Raw genomic sequence first — 22554 nt, 5'->3', positions numbered from 1 at the left:
ATCCTGATGTTGTGGTTCTCATGCTGCTCTAATAATATATTGAATAATATATGCTCATATTAGTGTTATTTTTAGTTAGGTACACATCTGACATTTTGAGCAACATGTAATTTTAAAATATTGTTAAAATACATGTTATAAATGTATTGTTATATAAAATATAGATTTTTTTGTTCAAGAGTACATTAACACTGAAATCATTATAAAAACAACAATAATAAACTCCATTAAAGATCAAAGTTCCCACATAGAATTTTTAAAAAGTATTATTTTTTTATGTTGATGATAACTGGCCAAAATATGTTGAAAATATTTAGCTTATTAATATTTATGTTTATATTTGTATTATTGGCCATACATTTAACACTCTAATAAAATATTTAACAAATTGTCTTAAGTAAGCGATATATTTTTCTAAACTTTTTTTTATCTTTAAAAACATTTTTTTTGTTAAATGGGGCTTTTAGTAGACTACTAATGGAGATTGTTGTTGTTTTATTATTTTTATTTTATTAATATTTTATATTATGAATGTTTTACACACATACATACGTGTGTGTGTGTGTGTGTGTGTGTGTGTGTGTGTGTGTGACCCTTGAGCACAAATATTATATTTATAGAAATAGCCATGGGTCAAAATTATTGATTTTTCTTTTATGCCAAAAATAATAAAGATCATGTTCCATAGATATATTTAGTAAATTTCCTACCATAATAAAAAATGTTAAAGCTTAATTTTTGATTAGTAATATGCATTGATAAGGACTTAATTTGGACAAATTTAAAGGTGATTTTCTCAATATTTAGATTTTTTTGCACCCTCAGATTCCAGATTTTCAAATAGCTGTATCTCAGCCAAATATTGTCCTATCATAACAAACGCATATTTATTCAGCTTTCAAATCTCAGATTCGAAAAATGTACCCTTATGACTGGTTTTGTGGTCCAGGGTCACACACACACACACACACACAGAGATATTTTTTTTTTTTCTCAGTTTGTTATAAGTATCATTACCAATTGTATTAATTTTATAAAATATAAAATTAATAATTATACTAACTGTATAAGTACCAAAGTACCAATCGGCTGTTTGTTCATCGTGCGTGATCACGTACATCATCATCATCATCATCATCATCATCATCACTCTTGTCTGTGTGAGTGAATGGCGCGCGTGAAGCTCCATCAGGAAGCAGCAGAGAGTGTTTAAATCAATAAAGGTGTGTATATATGGCTGTAAATGCAGATATGCTGCTCCTTCGACTCTCATGACACACTTAGATGAACTCTAACTCGTGTTTCAGCAGCACTCAGTCTCTCTCTGAGTGTCATCAGGAGGAACAGTGCAGGTACGTGCACTACACACATCTTTCAGAAACGAGCAGTTATGAGACATTATTGTGACGTTCACTGAATCTATAAACGATCCGAACTGATCCAGTGATTAACAATAATAACACGAAACTCTGCACCAAAACCCCTGAAGCGGTAACGGGTCTGCGTCGCGTCTGCTTTGATTCACGTGAAAGTATAACATCGTGTTGCAGTTATGAGTGTAAACCACAGACTGAATAAACACAGCTCTGCGTGCGTCTGCGTCGAGTTCCAGAGACACCCACGGGTTTATGATGAAAATGGCTGCACATGAACAGCAAAAAGCGCCATGCACGTCTTTCTGAAAGGATTTCTCTGCTGTTCTACACGCGATTAACAGCAGAGCGAGATCTGTGTCGTGAAAGCGAGAGGTAGGCGTGGCTTAGCGGTTCAGCGGGCAGCCGGTTGATAGAAGAAGGTGTCGAGTTCTGATCACAAAACACAAAACCAGTCATGAGGGTCAATTTTGTGAAATTGAGAGTTATAAATCATCTGAAAGCTGAATAAATAATCTCTCCATTGATGTATGGTTTGTTAAGATAGGACAATATTTGGCAGAGATACAACTATTTGTAAATCTGAGGGTGCAAAAACATCAAAATATTGGGAAAATCACATTTAAAGTTGTTCTAATTAATTCTTAGCAATGCATATTATTAATCAGAAATTATATTTACGGTAGGAAATTAACAAAGTATCTTCATGGAACATGATCTTTACTTAATATCCTAATGATTTTTGGCATAAAAGAAAAATTAATAATTTTGACCCATATAATGTATTTTTGGCTGTTGCTACAAATATACCCCAGAGACTCAAGACTGGTTTTGTGCTCCAGGGACACAGATGATGTATATTTACATATAAAAATAAAATATAATTTTGTTTTGAATGCATCATATCAACAATATTGATGATTATTAATATATTAAACTCATTTCTGAAGCCCCTCTCTACTACAGAGAGGAAAAAAAAAACATTGTTGTGAGAAAAAAAAATAGAACAAACTTAAGACATAAATTATGATATAAAAAGATGGCATTTTAAGAAAACAGTTATGACAAAATGTTTGACCTTTAATGTCATTTTTTATTACAATTCATAATTTAAACGTTTTTGTCTCATAATTATCTCAGAATTTTAAGTTTATTTCATAATTTAGTATTTACCTAATAACTATTAGTAATCTCAAAATTTCTCCATTTTGTCACATTTATGACTTTTTATATCGTAATTATGATTTTTATCTCATTTTGTCTTTCTATCTCAAAATGTCAACTTTTTATCTTATAATTATGACTATCTATTAATTGTGTGGTTTCATAACTTTTTGTCTCATAATTACAACAATTTTGAGAATTCTTTTGTAATAATTATGACATTTTCAAAATTATGATTTCTTAGGTTAATCATTGTGATGTGAAATGTTATGATGTAACTTGTGACATAAAAAGTCAAAATTGTCAGGCAACACATAATTATGACACATTTAAACTTTTTATCTAATAATTGTGACTATTTATCTCAGAATTTCTGATTTTATGTCATAATTGTAACTTCCACGCCACAATTTCGACTAATAATATCATAATTATAACTTTTCATCTCATAATGTTGGCTATTTTGTGTGATAACTGACAGAATGTAAACGTTTTAATCTCATTATTATGACTCTGATGCCATGTTTGGTGGAAATGGGCTTCTGTGCAATCCTGTTTTTCCATATTGATATTTTATCAGATTGCATGAAGCCAGAGGAGCACTGATGTGTTCTTCTCTCTGTCTGTACTGCACAGTCACCATGGCACACGGCTCTCCTGACGGCTGTTTGGACTCAGAGCTCACCTGTCCCATCTGTCTCCATCTCTTCCTCGACCCGGTCACTCTCCCCTGTGCTCACAGTTTCTGTCTGGTTTGTCTGGAGACGCCGGAGAGGGACAACACTTCTGGGTTTGATCAAGTACTTTGCTGCCCAGTGTGTGGACAGGAACATCTGAGCCCGGAGTCCCTGCCGAGAAACATCAAACTGAAACAGATAGTGGAGAACTACAAAACCAGCAGCATCAGTGAGCTTCAGTCCAGTGCAATCAATGACCAGACGTCTCCAGAAGACGCTGAAGTGTGCACCTCAACAGATTCTGGGAAAAGCTCTCTGCTGGAGAGTGAAGCCGGTGAACGGAGCTCTAGACTGAATCCGGTCATCTCTAGTCTTCAAGAAAAGCTGGCTCTCGTAGATGATCTGGCGAGTAAGGAGGAGGCCAGAGAGGCTGCGGTGCGAGCAGCGCACGCGGATCTGAGGAACGATGTGAGCGGCGTCCTGGAGGAGATCTCAGCGCTGGTGAAGAGCTACAGCACGACTGCTCTGAAGCTCCTGGAGGCCGAGTTGAGACCCAGAGAAGATGCTGTTGGGAAGAGAGCGCGAATGCTGTCCGAGCTCCAGAAGGAGCTGAGATCCGCCGAACTCCAGGTCAACGCGTTAACGGACGAGACGGACGACGCTTGTCTTAGTGATGGCATCCGAGACGTCGAGAGCCGGGTTTCCGGCGTGACCCTGGAGCCTCCGCAGGACTCCTCCGGCGCTCTGGAGTTATCCAGCGGTTTGAAGGAAGTCTGTGAGAAGATCGAGCGCCAAAACACCCAACTCCGTCTCGGACTCGGATCCGCTCAGCGGGCGCTACGCGTCGTTCTCAACCCATCCGAGGTCACCTTCGACCCGGACACCATCCATCCCAACCTGGTGTTGTCCGAAAACCTCAAAACGGTGAGTTTCAGCGCTGCCAAGCAGCCGTATCCGGCCAGCTCTCAGAGGTTCTCCAGTTTCTTCCAGGCTTTGAGCTCCCAGAGCTTCGTCCGAGGAGAACACCTCTGGGACTTCCAGGCTGAGGGCTGTGCCTGGGTTCTGGCCGTGTGTTACGGGGAGCTGCCCAGATCTGGTTCCGGGAGCGGTCTGGAGAGCAGCGCTGGATCCTGGTGCCTCATGTACTGTGATAACCTTCTGAGGGCGTACGAGAAAGGAAAGGACACGCCGCTTAGACGCACGCCGTCTCTGAAGAGAATGGAGATACGCCTCAGCTTTAGCTCCGGCACTTTAGCGTTTTACAGCGTCAGCGATCTGAGTGGAGATAAAACTCACCTGCACACTTTTAAAGTCGGCTTCGCGCAGCCGGTGTATCTGGCTGTGAGGATGATGTCCGGTCAACCCAAAGCACACATCACTGTCAGCTAGTGAGTGAAGAAACCACTCGATTCTGACCGTATGCATCGAATGCTAAAGTTAATACATAGACCTTATTCATCCGTTCTTCTCCTGTTGTCGTAATGTTACGATGCAATACATCATTAATGTTCACTCACGCACTGAATGCATTATTCTACAATAGCTTGTCACATGCATTATGTTTGCAGTGTTTAATTTGATCATATAAAGTCCCTCAGTTCACGTGTGTTGTGTGTTCAGTCGGTTTAATGCATGTGATGTTGCTTTTAAGCATGTGACATTTGTTTAACTTCAGTAACACAAGACCACATGACATTTAAAACATTTCTAATTCTGTTTCTATGCTGTGCTTTTCTTTTAAAGTGTGTATTAAAACTTGTTTCTGTCTAAATTTAAATAAACAGTGGAATCTACCTTTTTTTCTAAATACTGCATTATACTGTACTATTTATTGTATAAATATTGTATCGTTTTTTATTTTTTCTAAACTCCAAAGTTTTTATTTTAATATTTGTCTTTTATTTTGAAGGGTTGTCTACATGGCTGCCATAGACTTCGGAAGGGCAAATAGGCTTTTATTTTGAAGTGTTGCCTACAAGAGCGGTCCTCAGTGTGCTTTTTGTTATAAATTTAAATTTTAATATATATATATATATATATATATATAGATATGTGTGTGTGTGTGTGTGTGTGTGTGTGTGTGTGTGTGTGTGTGTGTGTGTGTGTGTGTGTGTGTGTAATAGATAGATAGATAGATAGATAGATAGATAGATAGATAGATAAAGCATACATGTGTATTCGTTTTATTAATACGATTTAAATGTAAGTAATATGACAATTGCAAATCAAAGCAATATCAACACATATAAATAAAATATAAGTGCATGAAATGAAAATTAAGCTACAGTACAGCATAAGCTATCAAAGTAGCAATTCAATTTACACAAATATGTTCAGTGGTTTCTTTTGAGTCTTTTATTATGAAAGGTTTCATAGGTGGCGGCCATCTTTGACACGGTGACGCGTTCAGGACGCATCAGTTTCATTCCGGCTGTAAACAACAAGCCACCGAAGCACCGAGGAAAGTTATTATGCCTCAGCTAATAACTTCTGATCACGTTACTACAGAAGCGCCCCGGCTCTGATCTGAGATCATCGGCAGGTAAAGGTGAGCTGTGTTTTTGAGGTGTATCAGCTGATATATCCGCGCGCTGTGTGTGAAACGTCACGTGACGCTGTACAGTATACCTCTCGCTCGTGCAGTAAACACACACAGAAGGTTCTGGTTCTCTGATGCTGTGTGTGTGTGTGTGTGGTGTCTGATCACATTAATGTGTGAGTGTGTTATGTAACGTGCATCTGTGTAAATACACACACATTCCAGCGGAGAAACTTTGTTACGATTCATACATTCCGATCTCTTACAAAACGTATTATAATTATTATTATTTTTTTAATAAATGAATGGATTTGAAAATGTGTGTGATGGCTGATTTAATCCAGTCAGTAAACTGTCAAAGTGGGGTTGTTATTTTAATATTATTTATATGTACTTTTACAGCGTTTATTAATATTTTAATTAGTGTTTATTTTTTATGAATTTCACTTTTTTAGTAATTATTATTATTATTAGTTTTTTTTCTTCAAATATTTCAGTCTACCTTTAATTTATTTTTATTTCCGTTTTAGTAATTTTAATACTAAAACGTATTTTTTGCCAAGGCAACATTTCTCATTTTTAAATGTTAAAGTTCTTTACATGTTTATTTGTTTTATATTGACGCAGCTGTGAATCTAATCTTCTGCATTTTTTATGGTGAACTCCTAGAAATCTGTGCTTTACATGCAGATGTGTTGCTGGTGTGTTCTGTATGTTTGTATATCATATATGAGGGAGTGTTGTGTTTTGCAGAGGTTTAATCCAGAATGCTGGAGACCGTGACTGATGCAGGAAGTTTGCTCCGTTATGCCAACACCAGTGTGTTTCCCACCGCCGACAACAGCTCCGAGTTCATCCCTGACCATGAGAACAACATCACCAAACCACACAGATGCCTGCAGATCCTGTACGACGACATCGGACGCTCCAGGTACGGCCGCTCACTGTCTGTGGACACACCCTGGAGCACAACTTCCTCTCCTTGTCTTTTTAAAATCATAACTCAGCAAATGATGTAGAAAGTAAAACAGCAGGTCTGTTGTTTTTGGGTTATCTGTTGTATTTTGTAAGAAAAACATTTTCAAACCTCACCAAAAATGAACAGTATTCTTATGGAGCTTTGACAAAATAATATTATCATTATTACTGTAATTTTTTGTATTGAATTACCATCGAAAGTTTAGTGTCAGTGAGATGTTTTTACGAGAAAACATCCGAGGCTGCATTTATTGGATCAAAGTAAGTAAAAACATTAATATTGTGAAATATTGTTACAATTTCAGATAACTGTTTTTTGATGTTTGTTGGAAGTTTATTTATTGAATAAAGCTTAAAATTGAACTTCATTGACTGCAGGTGCCACATATGTGTGCTAGTGTAAACATATGAACGTTTATACATTTATATCTCTTTGTTTTTATGAAGAGAACTTGTTGAAGAGGAAAATTAGCCTCAAACCTAATTTTTTATTATTATAATTTTTTTTTTATTTCAATTTTTTTTATTTAGATATATTAGCTTTTTTTAATCTTTTTTATTTTTTAGATATTTTAGCTTTTTTTAATCTTTTTTGTTTAGATATTTTAGCTTTTTAATCTTTTTTTTAGATATTTTAGCTTTTTTAAACTTTTTTTTTTTTTAGATATTGTAGCTTTTGAAATTTTTTTTTTTAGATATTTTAGCTTTTTTTAATCTTTTTTTTTTTTTTTTAGATATTTTAGCTTTTTAAAAAAAAATTGTAGATATTTTAGCTTTTTTAAAATCTTTCTTTTTTTTTTTTTCTTTTTTTTCAGTTTTAAGACTTCAGCTTAAACTTTGTGTTTTGGTTCCCAGGAGGTGTTTATGTGGATAAATAGGTGCTTTCCATCACAGCACAAAAAGTTGAATTTCCAGTTTTAGTTTGTGTGTTTAGTTTTAGTTTTCAATGTGTGTGTGTGTGTGTGTGTGGTCTAGTATTGCAGTAATAAACGGCTGGTTTCTGTGCTGTTTAATCTAAACATGTTTAATGAATGTCTCGGCGCTAAAGCCTCTGTTTTGGTCTGATTCGTAACTCTTCGTCTCTGTTTGTCCGTCAGGGTTCGTTACTGGGACGTGATGCTGCTCGTCCCAAACGTGGCTTTCCTAATCTTCCTGATGTGGAAGCTTCCTTCTGCTCGCGCTAAGATCCGTCTGACCTCCAGCCCTATATTCGTGGCGTTTTACATCCTGGTAAGCAGCAGAGCGTCCGGCGTGAGCTGCAGGTTTGCATGCTGTGGCTTGTCTGTTTTCTGCTCAGGTCTGCTGTAATGTCTCTGTCTCTCGTGCTGCTCAGGTGTTCGTGGTGGCTGCTGTAGGAATCACACGTGCCATCGTCTCCATGACCGTCAGCACATCCAGCGCCGCCACACTCATAGACAAGGTGAAAACACACACAAAACATCTCAGTCAGGACTTCACACTGACTTCTGTCAATCTTGAATTAATTATGGTGATATAAGCCAAATCTGCATCTGAAAGCACGACTAACAACATGCAAGACATGACTTATTCCTATATGTTACTATATATTTACTGTATTTGACATACTACAGTTCAAAAGATTATCCTGTGAGAACCTTTGTGCATTGAAATGATCAAAATGTTACAAAAGACTTTGATTTCAAATAAATGCTGTTCATTTGCATGTAGCATTTATTTAATTACAATAGCGTGACCGATGGATCATTGATAGTCGGAGCAGGAACATATCTGTTCACATCTGTTCTGGGATGTATGAGGTGTTGCTGTGATGAACGCAGTGCTGTAATGATGTTGTGAATTCATCAGTGATTTCTGTGTGTTCACAGGTGCTCTGGGAAATCACGAGGTTCTTCTTATTGGCTATTGAGCTGAGCGTGGTCATACTCGGACTGGCGTTTTTGGTACGTTCCTGCACTGCGTTCGTTTCGGATCTCAAATGTGATTCCGTTTCTTATAAAAAACACATTTTTCAAAAGGGTGAAAATGTAATGTTAGTATCATTAACCTATCACAGTATATTTAATTTAATTTGCTTTTATTTTTATATTTTGTTTATCATTTTAATTTTAAGTTTCACTAATTAAATTAAGTTCTTTTAGATTTCTATTTAGCTTTATTTCAGTTTTAGTCATTTTAGTACTTAAACGTATTAATTTGAGTGAGTTGCCAAACCAGCATTCTCAACATTTTAATTTTAATTGTTTTTTTTTTTTTTTGGTCTAATATTTTACATTTAAATTTTATTCCAGCTGTATGCTTTTTTAAATGTTTTTTAAGTAATGCATTAGTTTAGGAATAGTGATAATTGGTCCTTAAAATATTATTATTATTATTTATTTAATTTTTTTGCAGTTTTAGTTAACAACACCTCAACACTAGTGACAGTGATTTCCATGTTTTCTAAATGTACCTGTTGCTCTGCAGTGAGAGCCCATGAAAACAAAGGGTCTTTTAGTGTGTGCTGGGCTTGCTGTTAAAGTGTGTTGTTTGTGATTGTGTTCGCTCAGGCCATCTGGAGAGCAAGTCCAGCATCAAGCGTGTGTTGGCCATCACTGCGGTGCTGTCTCTGGCCTACTCCATCACACAGGTGTGTTACACAGCAGCCGTTCATTACACATCTATATACATTCATTACAGCAGAAATTGTTTGTCTTTGAGTTGGATGTTAATTCAGAAACGGCTCTGATGAATTCAAACTGATAAGCAAAATGCAGTGTCTCTTGCTCTCTTTCTCAGGGGACTCTAGAGATTCGTTTCCCGGACAAACATCTCTCCGCCAAAGACTTCAACATCTACGGCCACGGCGGGCGACACTTCTGGTTGGCCAGTTCCTGTTTCTTTTTCCTGGTATCTAATCAAAGACTTCTCCTTTCTTATGAAACCATATTGTGTTTATATATTGAATTATTAATGTTTAATCCTGCATTTTAGGTGTATTCCCTGATAGTCATCCTAACTAAAACTCCAGTCAGAGAGCGGATCTCGTTACCATGTGAGTGAACGCAGTGTTCATCATGTAGCAAGCTTTCAGATGATGATGATGATGATGATGATGATGATGTGTCTCTGGTTCTCGTGCCGCAGCGAAGAGGAGTTTTTACGTGTACGCTGCCATCCTGTCGCTGCTCAATCTGGTTCAGGGTTTGGGAAGCGCGCTGCTGTGTGCCGACATCATCGAAGGCCTGTGGTGAGGATTCATCTCTGTCTGGCAAAAGTGGAAAAAAAAAATTATACTAAAATGTTTTTGTAATAAATTTATTTTGTGCTAAGTAGTGTCGTCAAGCGATTAATCGCATCCAGCATAAAAGTTTTTGTTTAAATAATATAGTATGTTTGTACATAAAATAGTGCTTATATTTATATACACATAATAAATAAACACAGTACACGTACTTGTATTATGTAAACAAAAACGTTTATTTTGGATGCGATTAATCGCGATTAATCGTTTGACGGCACTAGTGCTAAGTATACTACAAAAATATTTACGTATTGCACTTTTAGTATACTTAACTGGTACACTTGTAGTGTACTACAAGTGTACCAGTTAAGTATACTAAAAGTGCAATACAACTAATTTAGTGCTTAACGCACTTTAATTGTGCAGAAATAGTGCTGAACTAAAGATATACTGAAGTATATATTGACTGATTACACTAAAGTGGAACTATTGCAAGGATACTTGAGGCACACTTTAAATATCTTGCATTTAAAGACTGATATTATACAGACAGAGGTCATACACTCCTTATTAGTTGGGATATTAAAACACATTTTAGGCATAATATTAAGAAATGTGCATTGTGCATTAAAGAAATACTCCAAATAAAGTTGAATTGTATGTTTTAATTGAGATGTTAATGGATTTGAAGTATACTTAGTATGGAAACATGTATTTTAAATAAATTATGGCATAGGTTTATTTATTTATTTATTACTAGGGTATACTATTGGAGCAGTTAACAGAAATTCTAGTGTTAGATAATGCAATTTCTAATTTTTAAAATATATTTTATATTAACATTTTGTGATTTTAACAATGAATCTCATCTTTATTTCTGCTATAGCAAGTATTTGGCGAAGCGTCCTGCTCTTTAGACTAAAAGAGGCATATAGAAAAAGCCCAAAAATAATTTAATTTAATTTAATTGTTTTTAATATATTATTATAATACATATAATATGCATTGTCTTATTTGCATAAAACGTGAGTGAAAAGTTTGAGACATTAATTTCTTTGGTTTGCTACAATAATATTCGAGATACTAAAATCTTTACTAAAAAAAAAAAAAAAAAAAACTTAAATATTTCTCATTAATTTTATATCATGATTTTTATTTATTTGACCTTTTTCAGAATGCTACAAATGAATTCTCTCTCAATTGAAATGGATGGCAGATTATCCGTCTGGTTTCAAACTGAGTTTTTCTGTTCCTCTGTGTGTCTGCAGCTGTGTGGATGTGACCACATTCCTGTACTTTTCCGTCTTCGCTCCTCTGATCTATGTGACGTTCCTCAAAGGATTCTTCGGGTATGTAGATGCACCTCTAGACTCAGTCCTGTCTGCAGGAGGATCTGTGTTCACAGAGCAGATGAACAGCATATACAGAATATTTTTAACTCCGGCTTCAGAAGCAGTCATGCGTTACCTCATGGGGAAGTTCTATACGTCATAAAATACTCTTTATTTCAAAAGAGCAACAGAAATGCTGTTGTCTGTTATAAAACTGCACTAAACACCACCTTAAAGACATTTCTGCTCTCAGCAAATGTGGCCAACCATCATATTATTATTATTATACAAGCTTTTACTCGTTCTAGTGGACGTCCTTTCTGTTTGGATAGTTTTAAATATCATTTTTATGACTGCTTTAGATGTGGATATATTGTAAAACATTTGTTCCACAAAAGAAAAAAAACATGCTTTGGTAAATGATAGTTATGACATACAAAGTTGCAATTATAATCATAATTATGAGATAAAAAGCAGCAATTTTGACATAAATGCCAGCATTGAGGTGAAAAGACAGAAGTGAAAACTGACATAAAAGATCTACAATTGTTTTTTGTCATAATTATGACTTGAATGTAGATCTCATAATTGTCTTATTTATCTCATTACATTGGAAGTGTATTTCTGCCTCTTAAAAAACATCATAATTATGAGACGAGTCCTGATTATGACCAAAAAAATAACTTATGAGATACTAAGTTATAATTATGAGAGACTAAGAGACTAATTATGACCTGAAAGTGATTTTTTTTTATCATTTTATTTATGTCAGAATTAAACGTTTTTCTAATAATTTTGACTCATGATTACATTACATAATAATTTTATTTCTGAATATGGTTGAAAAGGGCTTCCATAAGAGTCACATTTATTCTAATATGAAACATTTCTGATTATCATCAATGTTTTTGTGAAAAGCGTGATGCATTTTATTTTTCGTAATTCACCGATGAACAGAAAGCTTAAAAACAGCATTTATTTGAAATCGATTCAATTCAGTGCATCCTCGATGAACAGAAGCGTTATTTTCCACCTGATCTGTTTGATGAGAAAACCATCAGCTGCGTCCACTCTGAACTATAGCTACAGTGATTCAGTGTTCATGCACAAGATCATTTTTCATTCGTCTCTCTTCAGCTCCGAGCCCAAAATCCTCTTCTCCTACAAGTCACAAATCGATGAGCCGGAAGACTCGGACGTGCACCTGCCCAACACCTCGTCCTCGGGCCTGGGCCGGAAGGATCTGGATCACGGCTCGTACTCCAGCACGCAGATCGACGGCTCCGGGGCGTACCTGGACGACGTGGTGTCGGGGCCCTTCAGCGGAGCACACAGCATCAACAGCATGGACAGCGACCGCTGGAGGGCCCTCAACGCCTGAACACAGCTCCAGAAACACTGTCCCAGCCGGCGCTGTTATTAGAGGTCCATTTCATTTGTGTTCCATGAATCAGCATTCCTTGTGTGACACCAGTGTGCTCGGATCTGTCCGCAGGGAGCTCTATTGGACTTTGTGATGCACATAATCAAATATATTTCTCGATCACCATTAGATGATTTCATATATCATGCTACTGATACGAGTTAAATATCTGCTTGTGTTTCTGATGCTCGTTTTCTGCTGTTAAGACTGATTTGGCTCGTTTGCTTGCTAATTTGAAGTCTTAGGGAACCCTGTAATCTACTTTGGCTCTGTTCAAGGCCCACTGTATGCTTCACGTGGGCGGAGCGTTCATCTAGAAATTTGCCAAAACATTTATTTCTCCGCCGCCATCTCATAGGTTTTCAAAGTTTTTTCTTTGGGATTTTATTTATTTTAGTTTTCTGGTGGGTTTTGTTTGAGCTGTCAGCTCGTTAGACCTGGGTTCGGTTCTTAAAGTGAAAGCTTAAATGGTGATTTTGACCTTTGTTCGTCTTTCTGATTGATAAAGGCGTGTCTTCGTGTCATTCTGTGTGGGAGGAAGAGAAGAAAAAGGACTTTACTGGGAGTGCACAGAAAACAATCTTGAATTAAATGATCTGGCCTGAGTAAAATGCTTGTTTCTTATCACTTATTTCTCTTTTTTTGTTGTTTAAATATGATTTGAACATGGAGAGAAGATGTTTTATGATTAAACTATGTATTTAGAGATGTTTGTGGATTATTATTATTGCACAACAGTGGATTTTAAAGGCCTTTGATGTTGAAGTTTTAATTTTTTGCAGTGAAATGCAACTGTAAATGAGTTGTAATATAATCTAAAAATTCAGTGCAAATTTTGACTCAAGCTTTGCTCTGCATGTTTATTTCATTTTTTGTTATTGATATTGCAGCCTGTTATTCGAAGCATAGTCTCAAAGATATTTTGTTTTGTTTTTTTTCTTCACTGTAATGCTTTGTTAAAGATCAGGGTAGTCTCTAGATTAAATGTTATAAAGCAGAAAATAAGAAACCATTTTAGTCAGATGAACACTGCACCAAAGTCCAGCAGAGAGACTTTATTCTGAGACACACGGACAACCGAGGACTTTTATTTTGGAACATGCTTCCAGTGACGTGAGTGAAGTGATTTTCAAAAGCAGGAACTCTCGTCAACTTCAACGGATGTGGATCATTTACAATTTGCAGCTTTTTATCTTATAATCTTATTTTACCTTATAATTACTAAAATAACTATTTCTTTTACATTTGAACATTCTAGATAAATTGTTTCCACTCTGTGACTTGTCCTTTCATTTATGTTTTATATCAAAAATGCTTCGCACGCTGTCATCACGTGACGTTTTATTGAACGTCACCGTTTTAACGTTACCGTGTGGAGGAAATAAATGTCACAAAAATGTACCGTAAGAAATAAAAACAGAAAATCTGAATAGATAAAATAAGATTTACTATTTTTTTTTACATGAAAAAAAACAATAAGAGAAAAATAAAAGGCAAATTAAATAAAATTGTATTATTACTATTTGCCGACCATTGCATTCAAATAAAATAATAATAAAAAAACTACCATTAAAATTTACCTTAAAAATAATAAATTAGTAACATAACGTGCATTTGTCAAGTTCTATTTATTATAATATCTCACTACAAAAAAAAAAGATTTGTTTTCAAACAAATAAGAACATAAATTAAGCAAGCAAGCAAACAATTAAAACATTAAAAATATATATATGTGCTCCTGTAACTCAAGTGGTAGAGCATTGCGTTACAAAGCGCAAGGTTGCGGGTTTGATTCCCCGGGAGGAAAAACATGATAGGTAAAAATTGATAGCCTGAATGCACTGTAAGTCGCTTTGGATAAAAGCGTCTGCTAAATGCATAAATTTTAATTTAATTTAATATATTTTCCGTTTTTTTCTCCTGCGGCCTCAATGTGACGTCAGTGTATGGCATAGAACTGCATTTCCCAAAGTGCATTTCGCGTGTCACGTGATGCGTGATAACCAGTAATAGAGTGTTTGACGGATTTATGCGCACGTAGCGGGACACAGTGACCCTGAAGTCCTTCGGGGAGATTTTATTTCTCTTTTTGGGTTGTTTCGGGTTGTTTCTGTGGCTGATGGGGGCCGCGGACAGCAAGAGCAATCTGTGTCGTACGGACTCGATGAACAGGACAATGTCACGGTCATCCACGGGGTCAAGGTGGACAGAAAACACATCTGCAACCTCACACACAGAGCAATAATCATGTCCTGTGAGACACTCCTGTACCTCTACGAGATTTGATGGCATATTCTGTTGTAACTGTGCTCTTATGAGCAGAAGTCTGTTGTAACCGTCACTCTTCTGAACTTGAGCGGCTCTGAGAAAGTGAAAGTGACGTCATCAGCTGATATGATAGTCTTTCACTGTTTTCGTTGATTCATATGCGATAAAAAGATGAAATGTGCTCATGTTTATCCTCGTGTCTTGTTTGCTGGGATCTAATGTGCTGTGAAATATAAACCTGTACAGTATCTGCTCTCACTCAAGGTCAACGACACAAAACTGGGTGTTATCTATTTATTTATTATTATTCATTTTTGTTTTGAGAGCTGCAATATTTATTTGGTCGTATACTTTTTTTTTTTTTGTAATTTGTCTGAATTTATATACCCAGATGAAAAAGGTAATAATCATATCTCATTTGATTGTATTGTTAATGCGAGTGTGTCTGTGCTCTCAGTTGTCTGTGGTGATGTTCTTCAGCGGATGCGGGAGTCTGGACCATCATCATCATCATCATCATCATCACCCGGAGCAGAGAGTGCCAAACCTGCACCAGGTACGCTGTTTCTGCTCCTCTCCTCAGCAGCACTCGGTTACACCTCTCAATCACATCTCTGTGATATGCTGATATTTCAGGGCCGTCCAGATCAGCTGCAGAGACACAGGAGGAGCTCAGAAGACGGTCAGTGTGTTACATATTTATCAGTATTTCTGAAGACAGTCTCTGACATAATAACTATTGCAACTCTGTTAAAAATCAGTAAATTGTTTGGTAACACTATTTTTTTTTTTCGATATTTGTTCTGTGATTTTTGTATTTTTTTAATAGTTTTAATTCATGTTTCACGCTTGGAAAGAGTATTACATAAGACTACCACAGCTGTATGGCAAAGGTAATTCAAATAAAAATTTAATTAGTTATTGTCTTATTATGCATTACAAAGATAACAAAGAAGCGCCACTACAATCAAGGCTATTACTTATTCAACATACCAGTTCTTAGAGGTTTTCAATGGTCATCAAATTAGGGTGTGGTGTGGGAGCTCCATCAATGTGTGGTGTCTGGCGATGTGTAACTCCGCGGGTGGATGAAGTGCCGTTGTGTGTGTGCGCGCCAGTCTTCGTGGTGGTGTGTATGGTCTCAAACCCAGTGCAAGTGTCTATGTGGTGTGTGATGTGGAACATGTGGTGTGTCTGTCAAGAGATGAAAGTGTTATTTGTGCAACATGCTCCGTGTGTGCGCGCAGTGTGTGTGCGCGCGGTGTGTGTGTGTGTGTGTGTGTCCTCTGTGTGTGTGTGTTGGTGTGTCTCTGTCTGTGTGTGTTGTCTGTGTGTGGGTTTGTCTCTGTCCTCTGTCTGTCTGTGTGTGTGTGTGTGGTGTGGTGGGTGTGGTTTGTGTTAGTGTGTGTGTGTCGTCAGGCTGTGTGTGTGTGTGTGTGTGTGTGTCTCTGTGTGTCTCTGTCTGTCTGTCTGTGTGTGTGTCTGTCTGTGTGTATCTCTGTCTGTCTGTGTGTGTGTGTGTGTGTGTGTCTGTCTGTGTGTGTGTGTGTGTGTCTGCTGTGTTGTGTGAGTGTGTGTGTGTGTGTGTCTGTGTGTGTGTCTCTGTCTGTGTGTGTGTGTGTGTGTGTGTCTCTGGTCTGTGTGTGTGTGGTGTGTGTGTGTGTATGTGAAAGAGTGTGTGTGTCTTGTTGTGTTTGTGTTTGTGTGTGTGCGTGTGTGTGCGTTGTGTTTGTGTGTGTGTGTGGTGTTGTGTGTTAGGTGTGTCTGTCCTGTCTGTCCTGTCGGTGTGTGTGTGTGTGTGTGTGTGTGGTGTGTGTGTGTGTGTGTGTGGTGTGTGTGTCTCTGTCTGAGTGTGTGAGTGGAGTTGTGTCTGTCTGTTAGTGTGTGTGTGTGTGTGTGTGTGTGTGTGTGTGAGTGAGGTTGTGTGTGTGTGAGTGTGTGTGAGGTGTCTGTGTTGTGTGTCTCTGTCATGTGTGTGTGTGAGTGTGTGTGTGTGTGTCCTCCTGTCTGTGTGTGTGGGTGTGTGTGTGGTGAGTTGTCTGTCTGTTAGTGTGTGTTGTGGAGTGTGTGTAATGTCCCTGTTAGGTGTGTTGTGTTGTGTGTGTGTGTGTGTGTGTGTGTTTTCTGTCTGTTAGTGTGTGTAGTCCTGTCTGTGTGTGTGTGTTGTCGTGGTCTGTGTGTGTGTGTGTGCGTGTGTGTTGTGTGTGTGGTCTCTGTCCTGTGTGTGTGTGTGTGTGTGTGTGTGTGTGTCTTCTCCTGTGTGTCGTGGTGTGTGTGTGTGTGTGGTGTGTGTGTGGTGTGTGTGTTTGTCTCTGTGTGTGTGTGTGTTTCTCTGTGTGTGTGTCTGTGTGTGCCTCTGTTTGTTTGTGTGTGTGTCTCTGTGTGTCTCTATCTGAGTGTGTGTAGTGAGTGTGTCTGATCTGTTAGTGTGTCGTGTGTGTGTGTGTGGTGTGTGTGTGTGCTGTGTGAGTGTGTGTGTGGTCTGTCTGTGTGTGTGTGTGGTTGTGTGGTGTGTGTGGTCTGTCCGTGTTTGTGTGTGTGTGTCTCTCTTGTCTGGTGTGGTGTTGTGTGGTGTGTGTCTATCTCTGAGTGTGTGTGTGTGGGTGTTGTGTGTGTGGTCCTCTCTGTCTTGAGTGTGTGTGTGAGTGAGTGTTGTCTGTTCTGTTTAGTGGTGTGTCTGTGTGTGTGGTGTGTGTGTGTGTGTGTGTGTGTGTGTGTGTTGTGTGTGTGGTGTGTGATGTGGTGGATGTGTGTGTGTGTTGTATGTTGTGAGTGGTGTGCTCGATTGTGTGAACTTGTCTGTAGTGTGTTCTGGCGGTTAGTGTTAGTGTGTGCTCGTGTTATTGTGTGTGTGTGAGTGTGATGTGAGTGGTGTGTCTGTCTTGGTTGCTGTGTGTGTGTGTTGTGTGGTGTGTGCAGTGTGTGTGTCTGTCCGTGTTGTGTAGTGGTGTGTGTGTGTTGTCTCTGTCGGGTGGTGTTGGGTGTGTGTGTGTGTCTTCTCTGTGTGTGTGTGTGTGTGGGTGTGTGTCGTCTGGCCTGAGTGTGTTGTGTGAGTGGTGAGTGTGTCTGTCTTGATGTGAGTAGTGTCCTGTCTGTGTGTGTGAGTGTTGTGTGTTGGTGTGTGGCCTCTTCTTGTGTGTGTTGGTGTGTGTGTCGCCGCCTGTGCTGTGTGTGTGTGTGCTGGTGTGTGTGGGTGTCTGTCCTGCTTAGTGGTGCGTGTGTGTGTGCGTGTGTGTGTGTGTCTGTTCTGGTGTGTGTGTTGTGTGTGTGTTTGTGTGGTGTGTGTGTGTGTCTGGTCGTCGGGTGTGTGTGTGTTTGTTTGTGGTGTGTGTGTCTCTGGTCTGTCTGAGTGTGTTCTGTGTGTGTGTGTGTGTGTTGTAATTTTACTGTAGTTTTGTATTATTTTTTAACTGCAATGCATTAAAATTTTACTGTAGTTTTGTATTATTTTTTAACTGCAATGCATTAAAGTGTGTGTGGTGTGTGTCTGTCTTGTCTGTTCTGTCTGTGTGTGTGTGTGGTGTGTGTGTGTGTGTGTTAGGAGGTCCGGTTTAGGGGATAGATAATATAATTCCAACCTGAATAGAAAATTCTAATGTAAAGTTATATACAATGTCTTCACTAACTCACGTTATGATAGCATCCACACGAACGATTTGTGTTCCGAGTGTGCATGTGTTTGCCGCTGTTAGGTTCGATTCGTTGAGCGGGCGTCTTCTGTCTTGGAAGAGTTGGCCCTGATTCAGCGGTAGAGAGAGAGAGAATGGCAGGAGATTGATGATGAACCCAGCGGCGCTGCTAGAGACAGCAACGACCCGGACATAGGAACTACGACAAAACACACAACACGTGTCGAGACCCACCAACACACACACCACACACACACAACTCACACCACACACCGGACACACACACACACCATCACACACACACACACACCACATCTACACCACAACTCACCTCAACACACACAGACACAACACACACCCATCTTGGACACTGTCGTGTCTGTCCTTCTCTAACATACAGCTGAGCATCTTTTAACATGCCTCCTTTACTTTGACAAGCATGATTCCTCATTTTACAAAATAATATTTTAATAATGAAGAACTTTCATTTGCAAGCATACTCTCACAGATTTTTTGTTGGTTTGGTCTTCGTCAAATATTTAGTTTTGTAATTCAATGAAATGAGGCAGTCTATGTAGTTTTCTGATCAGTTGACTCTGCAGGCTCCTCTGAACTCACATTTTGCATGCTTCAGTGCTTAATTCACATACATGACCCTGGAGCACAAAAGCAGTCTTACGTCTCTGGGGGCAGATTTGTAGCCAGTACGCCCCACCCATAATCTACATTGTCGTATGTGGTTCCGTCCTAACAATTAATAATTTTTTTTCTTTTATTGGCCAAAATCACAAGTATATTATGTATATTAGATCAGGTTGTATACGATGCATGTTCCATGAAGATATTTGTTGTGAAATTTCCTACCTGCTAAATATATCTAAACTTAATTTTTGATTAGTTAAATAGGCCATGAAGACCATCTTTATCTGAGCTCAACAACTTTATAAGATGAATTTTGGACGTTTTCCGCATTCTCAGTATTAGATTTTTTTTTGTGTTTTTGCACCCTATCGAGTCCTGAGTTTTTCATATATAGTGTAGCCTCGCATCCCAAATATTGTCCCTCGCTAACACAACCATAGTAACCTCATCTAGCTCAACCCCAAGTGGTGTGAATCACTGGAGATTTTCGTGATTTTCAGCTTATTTATTTGAAAATTGGCACCTCAGATGGCAGCAGGGGTGTCTTGCTTTAGGCTCTTGCTGTTAGAGGCCCTATGAGTCCTCATTTAATACAGCGTGTCATTGTAACGTTACACCAGCTCAAGCTTTGTAATAGATACCTACTACGTTGTATACTGGCGTGGGAAAGCTTCATAAGTGCCTTGCGACACCTGATCATGACTGCATATCTTTATATTCTTCGGTGCTGCTCTATCTCGTCTAGCGCGTCTCGTTCTAAATCGGGCAGTTTTCTGCGTTTCCGTCAGCTGGTCGTGGCGTTTCCGTCGCTCGACAACTTCTCATGGAATGTCCTACGGGGGCATGGGGGGAAGTGGAAAACACTAAATAGGTGGTGAATACCCGCATTTGTTGGCACGCGGCTGATTATCTCGTATATAACATCTACGAAACTAGTGTAAAGAGAGCTTGCTGTGTGTAGCGATGCTACAGACAATCCCCAGAGGCAACTGTTGAACACCGTCGTTAAAATCTTAATTGGATACTGAGATTAAGAGGATAAATTAATTGTGGCAACTTGTTTTTCAGTCTTGGTCGATGTGATTAGTAAATACAGTGGTGACGACACCTGTCTCTCGCATCCACTGACTGGTCCTTGCGCCGCGTAATGTTTCCGAGTCCTTGTGCTCCGCTGCTCTCCGTGACTCGTTTTGCGCCAGCCGGATGGCGTGGAGTGTTCGGGTAGACGCAGAAGCACTGGTCGTTTGCTGTGAAATCCTCGGTTTTTATTGTAGTTTTTTATGTGTCAGGGCTTCTTAGTGCTGGGTGTGCAGTGAGGACTCCAAACACAGCCGGTCTTCTTCATCACAGACACTTTAAAGGCACATGAAACTGTGTTCACAGCCCAGGATACTAGAGTAGGATACTATTTAACGAGATACCGATCATTGGGACTCGATTTCTATATGTGATGAACTGATTGGATGGTTGAAAAGTGTCTCTAATGACTGATTAAACTCTGATTACAATAAAGAGGGTCGATTTCTCTAAAAAGTGTTTCCATTTTAGTATTTTATACAGATTTTAGCTAATATTTTGTTCAAGTTTAAATACTTTGTTAATATGCTTTAATTGTTTTATAATATTTCTTTATGGCTTTAATTTTAGGTTCAGAAATCGTTAGTATTTCAGCATTTCTTTTATTTCATTTACAATAGACATTTTTAATAGTTTGTTAACAAGTAACAATGTAGTGTCAAACATGATTAGATGTGTTACATTTTTGATGAAGATGATAAAAAAAAAAATTCATGTAACTTTAAAGCTGCTAGCCATATAATCAATCACACATAATGTGAATGAATTAAGTTTATCATTGTGTGTGTTGTGGGTGTTTGTTATTGCTTCTCTGTACGTCTTGCAAATGTTTTAGTTCATATTTATTTCTCCCAGACCTTGTGTCTTTTTCATTCCGTCCCTCATCATACTTTGTTTTTTGCGTTATTGTACTGTCTGTTAAGTCTGTCATCATCACGGAAAGCTCATTTCTTTCTCCCTGGCTAATCTCAGCAGTATCAGTGAGTTTGGTGATTGATGTGCATGGTGTTTCTGTCTCTCGCATGCTGCTGCTGCGCTCTTTCTGTTGTGAATGGCTGCGCTAAACTGCCGTTTCCATCATTTATCAGGTACATCAGAGGCATCAGATCTGCATCTACCATGTTTGAAAAGCCATCAAGGGCTTTGTGTCGAACTGCGACACGTGACGTTGAGCAGGTTATTTCGGTTGTCTCTATCAGGCCCGACAGCTGAAGAAGAAAAGAATATGAACTGAAACATCTGGAGCAGTTTTACAAGGAGCAGCTACAACTGACGGAGAAGAAGGTGTGTGACACGCTTCCTCAACGAACCACGTTTTAGATTTGAAGCGCTGATTTGACTCATTTATGAACCTCTTTTTCATTGCTAGAAATAAAACGTGTCCAGTTTTTTAACAGGTTTTATTTTGGCTATATTTGTGCTTTATTATAGTGCTTCAGGCTAAGACGGTTTTTGTTTTCTCTGATGTGTTCACATTCATTTTAAATATAGTTGGTGTGTCTGCATTTATTAATACATCTAGTTTGCATAAATGCGATAACATTGAGGTTTTATGATGATTACGCGGCTTCATCTGAACCGCGGCGCTCTCATGTCAACGTATCAACAACTCCGTCATGCTTCTTCTGATGAGCGATACGCCACTTAAGTGTGTGTGTGTGTGTGTGTGTGTGTAGTGTGTGTGTGTGTGACCGATACGGAGAGATAAGCTGTGGTTGCAGTCCAAAATGTGTGATTTTAATGCTTTTGAAAGTTTTGTTAGAATCATTTTCTTACCAGCGCATAGGACTGAAAAAGCGAGAGAGAGCAGACACAAACCACTGCAACAGAAGGCCAGAAATAACATGAATTTTTGGAGATCTAAAGAAAAAACCATGGATTATAAAAACGATAGAAAACTAAGTATTATAGTAACTTCACATCAAAAGAAATGTGAAAATATGATCTTATAAGCCGTAAGTATACGGTCCGTTGCCATAAAAACCGCACATTTATTCCAATTCTGTAAAACTTAATTGATTTAAAAGGCATCAGATGGCCTCGACAGCTTCTGTCCACTCTTAGCAGATTCCCTCTCGATGTGAAAGGACTCTGATTGATCAGAAAGGGTTTTAGATGTTCAGAAATCAGTTATTATATTATATTATATTATCTATTATATTATCTTATTTATATTATAGTTATATTATATTATATTATTATATTATGAAAGAAAAAAGACTATTTTATGACCCTAAGCTAAGAGTTTTCT

At 38.2% G+C, this 22554-nt stretch overlaps 2 protein-coding genes and 1 long non-coding RNA gene across 9 annotated transcripts; all 3 read left to right on the top strand.

Annotated features, from left to right (window-relative positions):
* Nucleotides 1-1104: 1104 nt before the first annotated feature.
* On the top strand, nucleotides 1105-5037 carry LOC109053183 (E3 ubiquitin-protein ligase TRIM39-like). Of its 6 annotated transcripts, none has more exons than XM_042725297.1 (3): nucleotides 1112-1223; nucleotides 1311-1352; nucleotides 3174-5036. In XM_042725297.1, exon 3 carries the CDS (start codon nucleotides 3179-3181, stop codon nucleotides 4601-4603), a length of 1425 nt encoding a protein of 474 aa, XP_042581231.1. In that variant the 5' UTR covers nucleotides 1112-1223; nucleotides 1311-1352; nucleotides 3174-3178; the 3' UTR covers nucleotides 4604-5036. The 6 variants fall into 6 exon arrangements, with proteins under 6 accessions (XP_042581233.1, XP_042581231.1, XP_042581229.1 ...); XM_042725295.1 differs by having other exon boundaries at nucleotides 1114-1223; nucleotides 3118-5036; XM_042725298.1 differs by having other exon boundaries at nucleotides 1117-1223; nucleotides 1308-1352.
* Nucleotides 5038-5551: 514 nt separating this feature from the next.
* LOC109053181 (transmembrane protein adipocyte-associated 1 homolog) lies at nucleotides 5552-13393 on the top strand. Of its 2 annotated transcripts, XM_042725303.1 has the most exons (12): nucleotides 5564-5762; nucleotides 6507-6684; nucleotides 7829-7961; nucleotides 8065-8151; nucleotides 8579-8650; nucleotides 9259-9339; nucleotides 9489-9599; nucleotides 9684-9744; nucleotides 9837-9939; nucleotides 11202-11282; nucleotides 12402-12689; nucleotides 13196-13393. In XM_042725303.1, the coding sequence occupies exons 2-11, from the start codon at nucleotides 6521-6523 to the stop codon at nucleotides 12643-12645; spliced, it is 1137 nt and encodes a 378-aa protein (XP_042581237.1). In that variant the 5' UTR covers nucleotides 5564-5762; nucleotides 6507-6520; the 3' UTR covers nucleotides 12646-12689; nucleotides 13196-13393. The 2 variants fall into 2 exon arrangements, with proteins under 2 accessions (XP_042581238.1, XP_042581237.1); XM_042725304.1 differs by lacking the exon at nucleotides 13196-13393 and having other exon boundaries at nucleotides 5552-5756; nucleotides 12402-12748.
* A 1269-nt stretch (nucleotides 13394-14662) lies between these two features.
* Nucleotides 14663-15735, top strand: LOC122137623. The gene is made up of 3 exons (XR_006154973.1): nucleotides 14663-14889; nucleotides 15413-15511; nucleotides 15592-15735. It is a non-coding gene; the product is annotated as an uncharacterized LOC122137623 (long non-coding RNA).
* The last annotated feature ends 6819 nt before the right edge of the window (nucleotides 15736-22554 follow it).

This window comes from Cyprinus carpio, chromosome B6 (genome assembly GCF_018340385.1).
Source record: "Cyprinus carpio isolate SPL01 chromosome B6, ASM1834038v1, whole genome shotgun sequence".
In the NCBI taxonomy this organism is placed as follows: domain Eukaryota; kingdom Metazoa; phylum Chordata; class Actinopteri; order Cypriniformes; family Cyprinidae; genus Cyprinus; species Cyprinus carpio.
The sequence above is the reverse complement of the archived record's forward strand: the minus strand, read 5'-3'. Positions and strand labels throughout refer to the sequence as shown.

Coding starts and splice junctions, on each gene's coding strand:
- LOC109053183 (XM_042725294.1), top strand. CDS start 1,285: ATGAACTCTAACTCGTGTTTCAGCAGCACTCAGTCTCTCTCTGAGTGT. Junction 1,353..3,117: donor CATCAGGAGGAACAGTGCAG/GTACGTGCACTA, acceptor ATATTTTATCAG/ATTGCATGAAGCCAGAGGAG.
- LOC109053181 (XM_042725303.1), top strand. CDS start 6,521: ATGCTGGAGACCGTGACTGATGCAGGAAGTTTGCTCCGTTATGCCAAC. Junction 6,685..7,828: donor GACGACATCGGACGCTCCAG/GTACGGCCGCTC, acceptor TTTGTCCGTCAG/GGTTCGTTACTGGGACGTGA. Junction 8,651..9,258: donor TCATACTCGGACTGGCGTTT/TTGGTACGTTCC, acceptor TGTGTTCGCTCA/GGCCATCTGGAGAGCAAGTC.